This window comes from Rhopalosiphum padi, chromosome 4, assembly GCF_020882245.1.
Source record: "Rhopalosiphum padi isolate XX-2018 chromosome 4, ASM2088224v1, whole genome shotgun sequence".
Taxonomy (NCBI): domain Eukaryota; kingdom Metazoa; phylum Arthropoda; class Insecta; order Hemiptera; family Aphididae; genus Rhopalosiphum; species Rhopalosiphum padi.
The window spans coordinates 7193015-7209886 of record NC_083600.1 but is presented as its reverse complement, the minus strand read 5'-3'; the positions used below and the strand labels follow the sequence as shown (position 1 = coordinate 7209886).

The 16872-nt window shown below is 23.8% G+C and overlaps 2 protein-coding genes across 3 annotated transcripts; both read right to left on the bottom strand.

The window, feature by feature from the left end:
- Positions 1–1781: 1781 nt before the first annotated feature.
- Positions 1782–5005, bottom strand: LOC132928199 (uncharacterized). The gene is made up of 6 exons (XM_060992685.1): positions 4768–5005; positions 4581–4665; positions 4365–4486; positions 3173–3211; positions 3043–3096; positions 1782–2977 (listed from the first exon to the last, which is right to left on the bottom strand). Exons 1-6 carry the CDS (start codon positions 4817–4819, stop codon positions 2904–2906), a joined length of 426 nt encoding a protein of 141 aa, XP_060848668.1. The 5' UTR covers positions 4820–5005; the 3' UTR covers positions 1782–2903.
- A 4472-nt stretch (positions 5006–9477) lies between these two features.
- LOC132928359 (TOM1-like protein 2) lies at positions 9478–16856 on the bottom strand. 2 transcript variants are annotated; one of them, XM_060992972.1, is made up of 12 exons: positions 16632–16856; positions 15125–15294; positions 14973–15063; positions 14716–14906; positions 14454–14651; positions 14036–14160; positions 13825–13964; positions 13241–13361; positions 13069–13162; positions 12868–12894; positions 12064–12114; positions 9478–11178 (listed from the first exon to the last, which is right to left on the bottom strand). In XM_060992972.1, the coding sequence occupies exons 1-12, from the start codon at positions 16690–16692 to the stop codon at positions 11005–11007; spliced, it is 1443 nt and encodes a 480-aa protein (XP_060848955.1). In that variant the 5' UTR covers positions 16693–16856; the 3' UTR covers positions 9478–11004. The 2 variants fall into 2 exon arrangements, with proteins under 2 accessions (XP_060848955.1, XP_060848956.1); XM_060992973.1 differs by lacking the exon at positions 12868–12894 and having other exon boundaries at positions 16632–16855.
- Between the last annotated feature and the right edge of the window lie 16 nt (positions 16857–16872).

Below are 16872 nucleotides of genomic sequence, written 5' to 3'. Positions count from 1 at the left end.
CCAATATATCGTCGTACTAATTGATATAATGAAGCGATAAGAATTCTAAAAATAGATTTGAAATAATTTTCTAGTCTACATGAAATCAACTTTCCCACACTTTTAATATTATTTGGCCCCCGCGATCCAAAAACAATTGTTATAGAAAAAAGGAATAATTGAAAAAGTTAATATCAAAAAATCAAAAATATGGGAATATTTCAAGATGATTTGGACAGAAATTCTGTTTTTAGAATTTCCATTACCACATTATTTCTATCGGTATGTTGGAAATAGAAAACGTTTAAAATCCTATAATGCACGTGTGTTAGACATAAACAAAAAATCACCGTTTTCAATCCCTTTAAACACAATCTTTTTGCTGTTTAAATTTAAATCACGTCCTGCAAAAAATTCCCGTTTTAATTTTTTTTTTATTTCTCTCATTTGGGAATTCTTAACCTCCCTCTCCACGAAAAAGTACCAACTAAATTCACTTATCTCCTAGAAAAAATGCTGAAGTTGATAAATCGAAATTTGTTTTTTTAAAAACTTAGTTCAAATAAAATAACGATAATAGGTAGGTGAATACATTCATTGCTAAAATGCTAACTGAATTGGTAATAAATGACTAATTGCAATATGAATATTCAATATAATATCTTTAGGAATCTAGACTTCTCATTTCAGAATCAGTTTTGTATGCAATGATTGAATGATTCATCATTGAATTCAATTTTGACACATCCATTACACTTAGATACTTATGCAATACAGGTACATTAAGACATCTAATAAACATTTGAGTGTCTTTTTTAAATGTAGGTTATATTTTATAGCAAAATATTAAAATATATTACTTAAAATTAAAATTACAGTATGTATTATGATTTATACTTTAAATATTTCAGCATTAAATGCCATCTGTTGTTAATTTTTTGTGTGCAGTATGTGATTATAATAGGCAATAGCTAATAGAAGTAAGATACTAATTACTAATTAGTAATAAAAAAAAACAGTGTTGGTCTAAATTTTAATATTTTATTTAGTCAGCTGGTTAAATAAAAAGCCTGTGAAATTAAAATTTAAAAATCCTCTTGTATAAAAATATACTTCAATAATAATATTATGTTTGTATCTTATTAAAAAATCTTCATCATTTTTTTTATATTACTAAGAAATACAATAAAAATTTAGTGATACTTTAATAGTTATTAAAATATACAGAATTATTGATTTTACATCTGTTAAAATTCGGTTTACTGATTAATATGACTCAATGTAAACTAAATTAGTTTGGTTGTTTGGTAATTTCAAAAATATTGTTAAAAATAAATTCATTAACATCATCAAATGTTAATGCATATAGAATTTCTTATTTTATAAAAAATGTATTTCATTAGTCAAATATTTTACGAAAAATCTGTATTTTATAAATTTATATTGTATCAAACTCCAATTCATTCATCATTTGATTATTTATCTTGATTTTTCTACTTTCAGGTATTACTCTTTCAATGTTAACATATTTTATCAATTAATATCAAATAAGTTTTTTTTTTCATTACTTCAGTAAAATATTTACCTTGTTCATGAATTTCATCAAAATTATCACACATACATACAATAATATTATGCATTCATTTAATAGTTTAAATGATAATAATTTCAATGCAATACCTTGTCAAAATACTCAAAAGACCCAAATGACAGAGGGCCAGTCAGCTATCGCCAACCATGCCTTATTTTTCAGAAGTCTGCTAGTTTGTTGTGACTATAAAAAAAAAGTGTAGAACTAAAAATAACATTAAATTACTATACATATATTCATTCAAATAAAGCATACTAATTTATAACATTTTTCAGTTGTACATAAAACAATTAACGCATTTATTTATAAAATGTAGTATAGCAACTTTTGATAACTATTTAATAAATATAAGTTATTGCCAACAACTAAACAAATCATTTGAACATCTAACAATTTTTTTTAATTACAAATATCAGTAGCTAATAACAATTTATAAAAAAAATATTTAATATTAGTATATCAATTCAAATAAAGTTTTGATCTATAATACGAGACTTTAAATAGTATTTTAAAAGCTCGGCAGTCTTTGCTGTTTATTAAAAAAATAATTGAATTGATATACAACAATAATTTCCTAGGAACTAATTGTTTGTTTTTACCAAAGCAAGTAAATGTTGATTAGGCAAAATTCATAATTTATTGAAATAACAATTCTATTTTGTATGTTCCCCCTTGTTTAAATAATTTTCAAAAATAAATAATGGATAAATAAGGAAAACTTGTTTTTAAATAATTATTTTACATAAATGAGACAAAAAGCCAGTATTTGTGATTATTGGGAATTAATTATTATATAATATTTTTTACAGACAATAAAAAGTAACTTCAAACTTTAACAAACAGCAAAATATTGGCTTTAAGTCTCATAATATTCAAAACAATAAGGATTAAAAATAAAATGATTGCACATCAAGTATTTTTTTTTTACACAAATTTCAGTCTTGTTCAGATAACTCACAACATAAATTTGTATAATAATGTGACAATAATAATAATAATAATAATAATTATAAAAAAAATAATAATAACTATAAACAAACAACAGTTCATTACGAGGAAACAACAATTAACTAAAATCAATACTTTTACAATAATATTTTTAAGTTGGTACTTTTATAACATTAAATTCTACTTCTAGGTAATACTAATTAACTACTAGTTGCCATATTTTCCCTCCTGTCCCATTCAGTGTTTAAAGACATAGATTCATTTCTACGATTTTGTACACAATAATGACTAATTATTCGCGCAAGTGTTCATGTCTTTGATACATTGTGAGCTATGGGCGAGTCTGGTAAAATAATTTCTAAAAAATATTCACTATACCAAATATTTATGGCACTGATTTAGTGATATTGTTGTATAAACGTTTGATCCAATATGTGTCTAAATCAAATGCTTGAAAACCTAAAAAAATTCATAATCTGATAAAAATTCAAATTTTAATTTTAATTTCAAGTAAGTTTTAATACCATTTAGAACTTCAGCAGTGTTTTCGGGTTTGAAGTAAATTATTTTTTGTGAACCTAATTAAATGATAAAAAATAATATTACTTAATACAAATTTAATTTAATTAAAAACTAACAGTAAAATTAACATACTTTTAGATGATTCTTCATCTTCTATAACTGAGTGCCAAGCTGAAATTTATAATTCTAGGGTTAAAATAGTAAATAATATTAAGGGAAAAAATTAAATTATTTGATTATTTTTTAAATACAATTTGTTTATCTAATAATTTATATTTTGAATATTACTAAGAATTTTAATGCCACATTATATATATTTTTTGTTTTATTCAGTATCTAGTTTTAACACAACATATGTTGGATCCTGGCTGTTGGATCAACAAAATTAGATTTTCACAGATATTTTTTCATCTGTTTGTTAAGAACCAATAAAAACAATAAAAATAGATAATGTGCCTATCAATAATATGAAAAACAATATTTTTTTCAAATTATTTTTTATTATAATATACAAAAAATATAATTAACAAATATGTATAAATAAATTACACATTTTATCAAGAAATATTAGTTTATAAATAGTTCTAGGCATATAATAAATTAATAACAATATTTATATGTAAGAATACAATGTTATTCAATATAGATCAGTCAATAACCTACTGAAGAAAAAGAAATTTGCCACCAGGTATCGGCTCAAGGGGTAAGCACGACCTAGGCTAATGTAACATGATTGTCTTGATGCAGTCATGTTTTTTTAAATATAATGCAGGAAATCTACAAATGCTTGTGAAGATGAAACTAATCATTGAAATGTCTTGCTGATACATTTAAATAACCTAACTGTAAAACCATCTAGTGTAATTAACTGGGAAATCAAATTAGATACAATACGAGCTATAAGACTTCAAGTCACAAAACATATTTAACTACAAAAAATCTTTAGACAGTAAGTTTTACTACAGTTAAAAATTGCGCCAAAACAATTAGTACCATAAATAAATTTTTAAATTTTTATGTTGCTTGCTGCTTGATCTTTGTAATATTTTTATACTTGAGATTAACATTACCAGCAAAACACAACAACCAATATCGCTTGATTTTTCAAAAATAGTAAAACAGTTACAGTTCTAAACTTTATTTAATTAGACATCATTCAAACAAAGGGTTCTATATTTGTACATAAGTACCATAAAAGGCAAGCAGGTTTCTAACAAAATTATTACGCAATAAATAGCGATTAAAGTTTTAAATTTTTGATCATAAATTATATTTTACTTATCAAGTTATATACATAATTTGAAAAATATATAATTATACTTACAGTCATTGATATAGTGTATGAGTTTTTCGTGTTGGGGACTTAAAACATCTTGGGGTGAAGGAGGACACTTGTTTAAAGCCTTACGATGGCCATTAGAATGAAATACCGGCTTTGGTTCAGGACTATAAGACATAACCAACAATCACATGTACAAACAAACAACACATTTATCTAGCATTGTTATAAAACGTTTTAATAATAAATGAAGGTACATACGATGGTAGTTCTTCTTCTTCTGTTCCATTAACTTTTTTTAAATTTTCTCGGAAAGAATCGAGTCGATCAAAACTGTGACGGATGCCTGGAACAAAAATGTAAAAAAATTAATTTTGGATATCTAATTCATATTTTGCATTATAAATAGTTAACCTTTTAGGTTTTTTAAATAACAAAATTAACACACCTCTTCTAGTTTTCGCTGTCATGTATTTGCTGGGTGTTTTTACCGCGTACATTTCGTCGTGTATGAATCGAACGTGTTACAAGTAATAACAATGAAATTTAAATAAAAATAGAAGTTTAAAGAAACAAAAAAGAAATTAAAATTAAAAGAAATTATTTGAATAATTAATTAAATGAAGTGCTTTAGATATAGAAACATGAAGTAAGAACATCCCTATTCCAAGATAGTCGGTGAGAAAATTGTATGTATTAACTAAGAAACAACATCTGATTAAAACCTATACGATTATTATATTGATGTTAGTAACAAATTATTCTATCACATGATAACAATTTAGAAAAGATAAGATGATACTGCATGTAGCAATATGTAATATTAATATGTCATGATATATACTATATTGAACCAAAATTATTTAATACTATATACAGTATATAGTATTTGATTGAACTCAGTAGTCACTACTCAGTAGCACTTGTAGTTAGTACTACTTGTATCTTGAAGTAAGATGATGATTTGTATGGATGAAATGATTCGTGATGATGGTAATTGGTAATCAAATACTATATACGATGTAGACGATATAGTTTCGATCGTATATAGTATTTGTGCTAACTGCTAATCAATGTCAGCGGCATGACAATAAATATATATAAATATGTATATATTTTTTTTTTGTCATGGTCAGTGTTCAATATGGTGGTGGAGTCGGTCGATTTTCATTTTTCTCGACTAGAGCATTGAAACTGTGCTCGTTATCGGCTGTGTATTCAACAACACGTGTAGAACCATTGGTTTTACTAAACTTTACGATCCTTTGACATTACTATGACCGTCACTCGCTTCGTTTTGATTTTTATGTCGTGTGTATGGAGGTGTTTTACACCGTACTCGAAATAATACGGTGTAGGTGCGTGAGCACTATGCTGTAGTCGTAATAATCATTGTCATAACTTTTGTACTCAGGCGGATAGCAAATACCATTATTATTAATATTACCATTTGTCCGATCAAAGCAGCTAACACAATTACACAACCAGCTAAAATTTTAATAATAATATAGTCCGATATTTTGAATAAAATACACATATTTAAATATTATTGATATAATATGGTTAATTGAAACACATTATGTCATTATTTATATTATAATGGCCATATGTAAAATATTCAATAGTATATAAATGTTCATAATAATTGGTAGGTACAATTTATTATGCCTAATTAAAAATATTAAAGGTAGTTAATTTAAAATTATACTATTATAATATGGACAGTGGGCCAGTGCATACATTTATATACATAAAAACATGAACTATTTGGCTTGGCGCTTTAATAAACATAAATAAATTTACTTAATAATGCCTGTCTGTGTAAAGGTCCTAGTAAAAATTCAAATGCTTATGTTATTTATCTAGATTTTTAATGGAGTTATTAATAAATAATAAATATAGAATATCTTATCATTGTAGTGATTTTAAATGTGTGTAAGATCGTTAGATACTTAGATGCGTATATACAAACAAAATGAGATTTTTAAAATTAAATTTATTTTCCCAGATAATGAATTACTGGTTAATATTGGAGCTTTGTTTACAGTATATATTATACTCGTATACTGTACAGTCGTACAGATGACTCTTATTATCTATGCCCCCAATGTTCGCCCAGATATTTTATAGTTTAGAATGTTAAAATAGTAAAGTTATTAAAGAAGAAATAGATATAATATTACATTTACTCATTGAAAACCACATGAAATACACGTCTTCGGGTCTTCCTAATTATTAGTACACATATTACATAATTAATTATATTTTTAATTAACAGTGTCTTAACATAATAATAAAAAAAAATAGACCATCGTGTATTAAAAAAAAAATGTTATGATGATGACCATAAACTTACTAAATATAATTTTATATCATAATTCATAATATTATTGTATTTATTATTATAGTTACTACGTTGTAGAACAAACAATGAAGTAATATTTTTTTTCCGATAATCTTATAATTTATTATTTATCTTAGTTTTACAAACATAATACAATAATTATTACATAAGCATAATTACCTATATTTAACATAACATGTTTTCTACGTTTTAATAATATATTATACAATAATAATATTATATTTCTTCATAAATTTATATCTATATATTTTTTGATTAGCTTTGCGATTAGCGATTGCACTATGATTAACTCACTAATAAACCTAATCAAAAAAGGAAGGCACAACACAGCCAGTTTTTAAATTTGATTTACGCGCGTTGTTGCAAGTACACGATCATAATGACATGATTAACTACAGTATTGTACCTATTTTGCCTATACTATACGCCGGGCAACACTATGTATGCATGAAATAATATACAAAACGATTAATATTACAGTAGTCTCGCTAATCCGGACTGGATGGACTCAAAAATCCGAATTAAACAAAATTACGTTTTTTTTTAATTTACTAATAAATATTTTCAAAAAAACGCTTATGTATTTATACAAATTCAAAATTTATTAGCGGAGAAAAAAATAAATGTAACGGTCTACACGAGTACACAATCACCACTAAACGAAACAAATGAAACAATATGTAAATGTAATCTAAAACCGAAACGATAATATCTTAATCACGGGTATTCCCGTATTTATACATTATACATAAGTAATTAAGTACGAAATATAAATTGTCCAGATTATCTGAATGTTCTGATAAGCGAGATTCTACTGTATTAATAATTATATTTTAAGTAAGAGGTACACTTAATTTGTATTAGTTTGTATTTAAAACGGTTATTAACATAGTCTATATAGATGTATTAAATATTTTATAATAATATAATAAAAAAATAAATATAAATTGGCTATTAATTTATTATCAAAACTTATTGTTAAATTTAATAGGGCAATAATAGCACTAAGAAGTCGAAATTAAAGATACTAACTACCATTCTTAACACGTAATGTTTGATGCATGTCGCATGTATGCATGCCAGTGTGGCCCTAATTTGACCCCAAAAATATGGTCACTTTCAATATTTTATTATTAAAATTGAAAATAATTAAATTAGAAAATCTGTTAAATGTCCCTGTAGCAATACTATGTCTACGGGATAGCGATACAAATATAGGTAATAAAAAAACAAATTTTTGAGAGGAACGACTATTAGCTGGTATTATAAAATTTAATTATTATTAACAAATAATCAATTCAAATAATTTTTTCGATTAAAATATGAGAAAAAACTTTAACAATTTAATACAAGGTTCTTCATAAGTTGTTTTTACAGCAATTTAAAAATACTAAAAATGCATTTGCGCAATTATTTTATACCTTAAGTTTATATAATTTTACACATTTCTTCATAAGATTAATTTTTTCAGTTTTAGAATAATTTAAGTATTTCTAAATTTCTTATTGTATAGAAAGTATCAAACACTGTTTATTTTACTTTCTTTTTTTTTTTGCATAACTGTAACGTCTGTAACTTTTTTTTTTGTTATGTACAATTTTAAAAATAAACAAGATTACCTCACTAAAATATTATTTACTTAAAATTTTAACAGTGAATAGTGTAGAAAATATTGCTCTAAAACTATTATAGAGTGAGTTATCACTATGTGCCATATGGACGATTTTAAATTGGTAGTATGATATATTTTTATGATGAGCACGATTTAAGATATTATATTAAATTGTGATAAATCTAACAAGAGTAGAAACCTAAAATATCACTACTCTTTTGTATTTACCATTTTGTAGTTTATTTTTCTGAAAATTTAGAAGTTTATTTTCATAAAAATGATGATTTAAATTTTTTTTTTTTAATTTTGAGAATATTTTTGTATTATTATGCAGACGAGTACACGGGCCACATATTTGATGACACTGGCACTAGTGGCACTTATAATGTGGTATTAATTAATTTACAATTCTCAAAACTAAATAAATATTAAAAATTATGAAAATAAAATGTTGGAATGTCAAAATGTTCAGAAAAATAAACGTAGGTCAAAAAATAATAAAACACCGATTTACAAAATGAACCTTTTCATTCAAAATTTGGCTTTGCCAACGATATGATAGTTTTATTTTAACGCTGTTTTATAATATGATATTGTTTTTTCCATTAGTTTTAATTTTCAAATCTGTGTGGAGGGTATGATTATGAATAGACACATATTAAAGGGAGTTCGTTAATTTAATTAATGCAATATTTTGAAATGCCCAAATTTGATTTATATTTTATTTTTTAATATTTCTCCAATGTTCTGAGTCTTTTTTAAAAAAGAAAACATAATTATGACATCTTCATTATTTCGGGAGATATCACAATGGGTAAATCCTCATGGGATACCCTGTATTATGGAGTGCTATTATTCACATGAGGACCATATTATTGTGTTTTGATAATCTGAATATTGTATAATAAATAATTATTCACTATCTATCAACCACTATGTATGACATAAATTATAAAATATAATACAATAAATATTAATATATCATCATTCATTATGTCTAGGACTAAAAAATATGATATGTATATTTATCAATTAATATATACATAATACGTCAATAGAAAATATGATATTAATGTTTATAATTAATAAAAACTAAAATATTAAATTTACAAGGTCAGAAGGACTTAAAAAATTAAAAGAATCTTCCAGTAAAGGGAGACAATTGAATGTAACAATATAAGTACATGACTTTAACAAAGATATTTATTAGTACTTTAAATAAATTAGTAATTACTAATATGAGCGGTAGTCGGTAGGAATGCACTATTATTATAAATCATAATTGAAAATTACATATTAATTTTCTATATTGTTTAAGGCTCAAATTAATTACAATGATAAATATTACTTAGCATTCCAGACAATAACAAACATTTCTAAATTTAGAATCGAAAAACAATGTTTTGTAATTTGTACAATTGATTAATAGATTAATATTTAATGCAACAACGCCATTAGATTCTCTAAACAAAAATTCACGGTGTATTACAATAAAATTAAGGAGTATTAATAATATATAATATTACAAATGAAAAATTGGTATTTGCTCAAGAGTCAAGATAGTTTGAACAATCATTGTGCAAAAATTTTAATTAACCCAAAGTTCTAAGAAATTAAAACATTTAAAACAAAGGGCCCAAAGCATTTGCACAATTTTATAAAATCACGGTGGCACAGTAAACACAATAAAATAATTACATTTATAGTATATTATTAAATTAATACCTAAATTATATTTAGTTCCAAAATAAGTTAATAATCCCCATATCAATACAGTGTATATGGTGCAACACAATACTTAATATACTATAGGTATAATATAATATGACTTATACATTTTAAACAAATAAAACATTTAAATTAAAAAGTGCATACAAGTGGTACAAGGTTAACTGGTAAATTTTTAAAAATAAAATAAAATCAACAACAAATACATTTTTAAATAAAAATAACAATTGGAATTCATAGGTATGTAAAGATAAAAGAGGTAAGTTTTTAATAAATAAATTGTAAATATTTCAACAAATAACAACATACAACCAAATCACTAAACATCTAAGAATGTTGAAATATTTTATCGCAATAATAATTATTGTTTATAAAGCTTAAAGAAAAATTATTCATAGCACAGAAACTAAACTTACTATTATTAATTTTATGACAATGATAATAATTTAAAAAATTAATCTATTGGAATAATGCTATGTTAAAACAATATTGTCAATCTGATCACTTATATTCTACAATGGAACAGTGGAATGAGATTGTATATCTGTTATTGTAGTTAACAATTAACAATTTGATAAAATTTATAAAAAATAATTGCATATCATAAAAAAATTAACATTATTCATAATATTTTGATTTACACAAGAAATTTGAAAAAAAATTACAGTTACAACCTTTTCTTAATATTGTACTTATATATATATATATTTATTCCAATTGAAATATAAGAGCTGATAAAATATGTTTTGTAATCCATAAGGAACAATATTATTGAATGAATATCTATAAAGTCTTTAAAATAAGTAATTATTTTGAAAGTAAAAATTGAACAACTGATTTGGATGATGGACTACAAAATATTATGTTTTCTCTTAATTTAGAATAAACTCAATAATATGGATAAACGCCTTAACAAATTTATGATTAATATTCAATTACTGACTAAGAAATTAAATTTTCCAAAATTAAATTATATCCCCTTACAAAGCAAACATAGTATCACCTTGTTTTTCTTTATTACGTCTTGATTCATTTTCATTGTTTCCTGTGGGTAAATTTTCAGCAGCTGCTGCTCTTTCTGCAAGGAATCTCTCAAATTCACTGCTTGATAAAGATTCTTCAACTTCATTTCCAGTTCTTGTAGAACTTCCAGGCTAAAAAATAAAAATAAAAGTAACCATTAAAAGAAATATTAGCAAACAATACTTAACCCGGCATTAGTCGCGCTAGTTTACATTACGTCGCTAGTCACACACCGGTCTTTTCGACCGCGATACTATTTTCAAGTATATAATTGTAAAAAAACGTTGTTTCATACATTTTTAATAATTTTATTAAAACAAATCAATTTTCATACAACTTTAATAACTTATAATTTATTGATAAAAAAAAAGTTTAACTGAAAGTTACTTCCGTATACGTAAAATAGGTACCTAATTTAAAAAAAAGTAATGTACTAATTTTATGATATCTCACTCTTATTTTAGTTTAATCAATATACAAGGAATTAATTGTACTTAGGATATTACTATATTATTTTTAATAACATTTTTAAAAGGTATACTGAGTATCAACAATTGAAATATAAAATTTAAGATTTTATTAAAGATATAAAAAAAGTGCGGTCATTTTGACCATAGCGCGACTAACAACGGGTTAAAAACATTGATATTGGATAAAAAAACTATTAATTTGTAGTTTCATTTTTTTGGACTAAGATAAAGACTATTTTAATATATTTTAAAGACAAAAGTGCTGGGCTGTTATGTTAAAGGCTAAATCAAACCATTAAAAAGGAATTATAATATATTTTTATGAAAAAAATTAAACACAAATTAAACTTAAATAAATATACCCAACATCAATTTTATTTCAATAAATTATAATTATAAAGTACAAAGTACAAATAACTGCACAATAAGTATTTATAGTTAAAACTTTATCTAACAAAACTAGCATTTTTCAAATTATTTAACAATATTTTATCAAATTTATGAACAAATATAAAACTAATAAATATTTATTACTTATTTACTTACATTTTCACTAAGCCAAGCTGCTATTTCATCGAAATCCTGTTCACTATGCATCTGAAATATGAAAAACATATTTTTATAATATAACAAACATACATAATATTTATGAAAATAATTGTTAGAAATAGTTATAATAATTAATTAAAACATTTTACAAATAATAAACAGTTAAAAAGAAGCTTTAAGTAATTGTAATGTAATTACTAATTATATTAAACATTTAAATAAGTATATAAATTTGCAATAAAATGAAGAATGTATTAAGTAAGAAAATGTATAGATATAATAATACAAATATATGCAATAATTTTTTTATAATGGATATATAATATATAAAAATAAAGTGTATCAACTATAAATTATTTATAACACTGTTAATTAGTAGGTGCACAAATGCTTGAATTAGAAGCATAGTTTTGCATAAACTATATTATTAAATGATATTATATTTTGTGGAACATAAATATTTTATGATAATTTTAATTATCATTGATCAAATGTACTTTATATTATTTTTAAGATTTAATTGCATTGGTAGCATTTGGTGTTTGTTAATTAGAACTGAAAACACAAATTTAACTAAAAATTGATAAAAAAAAATTAGCATGCATTTAAATTAATACTGTAAGTATAGATACAAAAATATATGATGCATAACCTTAAAATAATAATAAAAAATTGTTTTAATTTTAGCATTACATATAAATTGAGATAGTCAGACAAAATTACTGATATAATATGTCAAGCAAGTAATGTTAAAAATCATTATCAGGGTTTAATTTCATTTTATAAACAATATACTCTTACCCTGATGACATCTTCATGAGCACAATCCTAAGGTCAGAACCCACACAATACACACACAAGTATTACAAACATAATAACAATTGCTTTATACAAACGTGATTTAAATTATAAAGAATATACAATCTATTAATTGTATATTAATATATATATATATATTTGGATTATATTATTATAATACAAAGACATTTAAAATATACTTACATCTTTTGTTGTCACGTTTTGTGATCTAGCTTGAGTCAAAGAAGCTAAACTGTTAACTTGATCTGGCTTTAAATTGGCATCATAACTACTTCCACTAAATATTTCATAATATTACTTTAATTTCTATGATCAGAAATAAAATATTAGTTTTATCTTCAAATATTGTTATTACCCAACTTTTGTGTTTTCATATGATGCTGATCGAGATTGAGCAAACATATCAAAGTCATCTGTGTGAATACTAGTTAACAAATCTGCAGGTGGATTTTGTTTAGGCTTTTCATTATTAACACCTAAGATTAAAAAATAAACTTAAAAAAATGTATATTTTATAAATCATTACTAGCTAATAAATTATATTTTACACTAAGGAAAAGACAAAAAAGCTAATGTGTTGCATTATCATTTGAAGTGCATAAAATATCTTTATATTTTGGAATAAAAAAAAATGTTTGTAAGTACTCAAGTATTTATTCTACCAAATGTCTTTAAATAAAATTAATGAAGTAAATAAAAAATATATTTTTTTGACAAAATGTCACCCAATTAGCCCGGTATGTTATAGCAGCATTGCCTTTAAAAACGTGTTATAGAATCTACGCCTTTATTTTGTTGCTACTGAATCAAAGACACTTTTATTATTAACTGACTATAAAAAAGTAGTGAATATATTAGTATAAATTAGAAAATAACTAATATTAGGATTTAATCTTTATGGTGGACTTATGGTGTTATATTAAAAATTTGTATAATTACTTAGTTTTGAAAATTGATTCGAAGTTGTAGCAATTGGCTCATCAATAAAACCTTGAAGTAAATCAGTTGTTTTTATAGAAGGACCATCTACAGAAGTAGTACTACATCTTGCTTCTCTATTCTTTTCATATCTGCTATATCTATTTTACAAAACATAAACTTGAAAATATATGTAATACTTTTTGAAATGTTTAGTTATGTTAAAACTAACCGCAGAAAAAGATTATTTAAATCATCATTGACTAATAATAGCTGTTCAGTAAGTTCACCATCTGATAATTTAGCCAGGAGTTCAACAATTCTTTCTTGCATTGCTTTACATGTGGTATATAAATCCTAAAAATACAGTATTTTTATAAAATATTTTCAATGTTTAATAATCATAATAAAAATTAAATAATTCTGTTTAAAAACTTCTAGTTTGTAATAATTATTTTTATTTTTATTAGATTCTAGTGATTATATAATTATTTAAAAGAGAATATTTAAGCTTAAGACACAAAATTAAAACAGCTGAATACAAATTTACTGTTTCCAAGATAAAGACCACATGCTCATGTGTCATGTTACATCCTCTTAATGTAGATATTCTTAATAATTATATGTATATTAATTGTTAAACTACTTACAGTTAAAAGTTGAACATCTGATGCATCTTCTTTTCCTGGTACTAATTCTGAGAGCATTTCATTTAACACAGTCATATTACCACGAACTAACTCCAAGTCTGAATTAAGTTTATAAAGTTGATCAGGTCTGTTTGGCTGGCTATTTGTTTGATCATTTGAATGTGAACTAACTACTGGTTTATGCTCTTCAGAATAACTCTATGAAAAAGTATAATATAGATTATAGATAATAAAAAATTAATTTTATAAGTATAAGACTTACTTTATGTGGTGTATGTATTGGGGCCATAGTATCAAGATTTGTCATAGGAAATTCGATTCCTTTTTGACGAAGTTCTCTATATACATGGTAAACCCCTTGTAGATCAGGTTGATTTCTAAATGCATCTGCCCAACTTTGAATAAGACTTAAGACTTTTTCTTGAACAATAGTTGGTGGATCATTTTTTGGACCTAAATTAAGCCACATATTAGGTAAATAAACAATTTATAAAAACAGTATTTAAATAGTTTACTTACCAATTAGTTTAATTAAATCTTGAGAAAATTCTTTGTTACAAACTAAAATGTGAAATTTTTTACCACAATTTTTTACACATGTTTCCAAAACCTTTAATTAATAAAATAATGTATATAATAATAATTAATCCATAATTAATTATAATACTTACTGTTAAGGTATACATAATAATTTTATGATTTTTGCCTGCATTTTGAAGTAATCTTTTACGAATTGCTTTAACAGCGTCTTTAGGGCCTTCTTCTTTTTCATTAATCATATCACAAATTTCCATATTAAGTGACCAGTTTTCAGAAGCCAAGCCCCCGTCAGTTGCTAATTCTATTGATAAAAATTGAATATAATATTATAATAATTTTAATTTAATGATATTCTTAAAATATTGATTAATAATTTTAAAATAATATGCTATATAGAAATAATAATAATTATTATAAAGGTATATAAAAATGATGTTTTTTCATGTTTTTATTATCTTAAAATAAGTTAGGTCTAATGTTTAATAAAAGTTAAAAACAATATTAACAGTTGATTAAGACAAAGTTATACCTGAATCTGCTGTCTCTGTTTTACTAATGCATAACATGGACAATTCAACATGTAGTAAAATTAATTTTACTCAATTATTTATAATATAGAGTGAATTGAAATATTATCAAATTTAAAGGTAAGACAATAATTTAAGAAACCAGATAGATTTTTAATTTTTAACCAAATTATGGGCATTTAAACAATTAAAGAAATTATCCGTTAGTAAGACAGACAATCCATATGTATATAACATTATCTCATCAAAATTTCTGTATTATGCATTATTTATGGTAATCAGTAAAAATTACATAAAAAAATAACACACTAAATAACAACAATGTTAAAACGTTAAAAGTATACAAGGGAAAAAATCATAATTTACTATACAGCATTAGATATATCAAATTTCAATTTTAAGGTTTTATTGTTAATAATGACAACAGAAAATTAAATCAGTATTACTTCAATATTATGATACTACTTTTCATGAATTAAACTCTATATTTTTGATGTTTTAATTTGATAATTAACTATAAAATAATGTGTTAATTTTAAGTAAAAATATATTTGATGTTTTTTTTTCTAAATTCATTATTAATTAGATAGTTAAATGAATAAATATACAAACTAACTAGCTATTTTTAATATTTAGGTATGTTGTATAATAGTTAAACAACATTTATATTGCTTCATATAACAAAGCACTAGTTATATGACAATTTAAAAGCACATGAAAAACCACAAAATAAATGATTTGTATTGGTGCTGTTCTAAATGTAATAACAGAAAGATATAAATATAAAATAGTTAATCTTTGTTTTAATATTACTAATCCAAGTTGCATACACACAAAATGTTAACATTGTTAACATACCTACAACTGTTTTAATAATAATATATACACTCATTATAATTAATATAATGTAGGTACTTTTAAATATTATTCTGAATAATCAACAATTCAAAAGTATAAAAAGATCTAAAAGATTAGTCTTAACATTTTAAGACACTGTAAACTATTCGTATACATTTAGCGTAGGTGTGACGGTGTAATTTATTTTTTAAATCAGATCATTTGTAAAAATATCAATATGGTTAAAGCACTGTGAATTAAAACAGAAACTCACCAATTTTTTCACCCACAGGCGTTGAAAAAGGATTCAACGATACACCAAATATCGTAGCCATTCTTTTTTTATATTAGGTATACGTTTAAGCAAAATAATGACAGGTATAATAATACAACTAAATACGCTCAATAAATCCAATTTATAAGTCGAAATAGTTAATAGCCAATAGATACTGTACTAATGTAATTTTGGTACTATGATGTATAGACTATAGATAAACATTAACAAATTGTGTTCA

Coding starts and splice junctions, on each gene's coding strand:
- LOC132928199 (XM_060992685.1), bottom strand. CDS start 4,819: ATGTACGCGGTAAAAACACCCAGCAAATACATGACAGCGAAAACTAGA. Junction 4,666..4,767: donor GACAGCGAAAACTAGAAGAG/GTGTGTTAATTT, acceptor TTTTTGTTCCAG/GCATCCGTCACAGTTTTGAT. Junction 3,212..4,364: donor CATACACTATATCAATGACT/GTAAGTATAATT, acceptor TATAAATTTCAG/CTTGGCACTCAGTTATAGAA.
- LOC132928359 (XM_060992972.1), bottom strand. CDS start 16,692: ATGGCTACGATATTTGGTGTATCGTTGAATCCTTTTTCAACGCCTGTG. Junction 13,965..14,035: donor TTAAATAATCTTTTTCTGCG/GTTAGTTTTAAC, acceptor TTTGTAAAATAG/ATATAGCAGATATGAAAAGA. Junction 13,362..13,824: donor GAATCAATTTTCAAAACTAA/GTAATTATACAA, acceptor TTTTAATCTTAG/GTGTTAATAATGAAAAGCCT.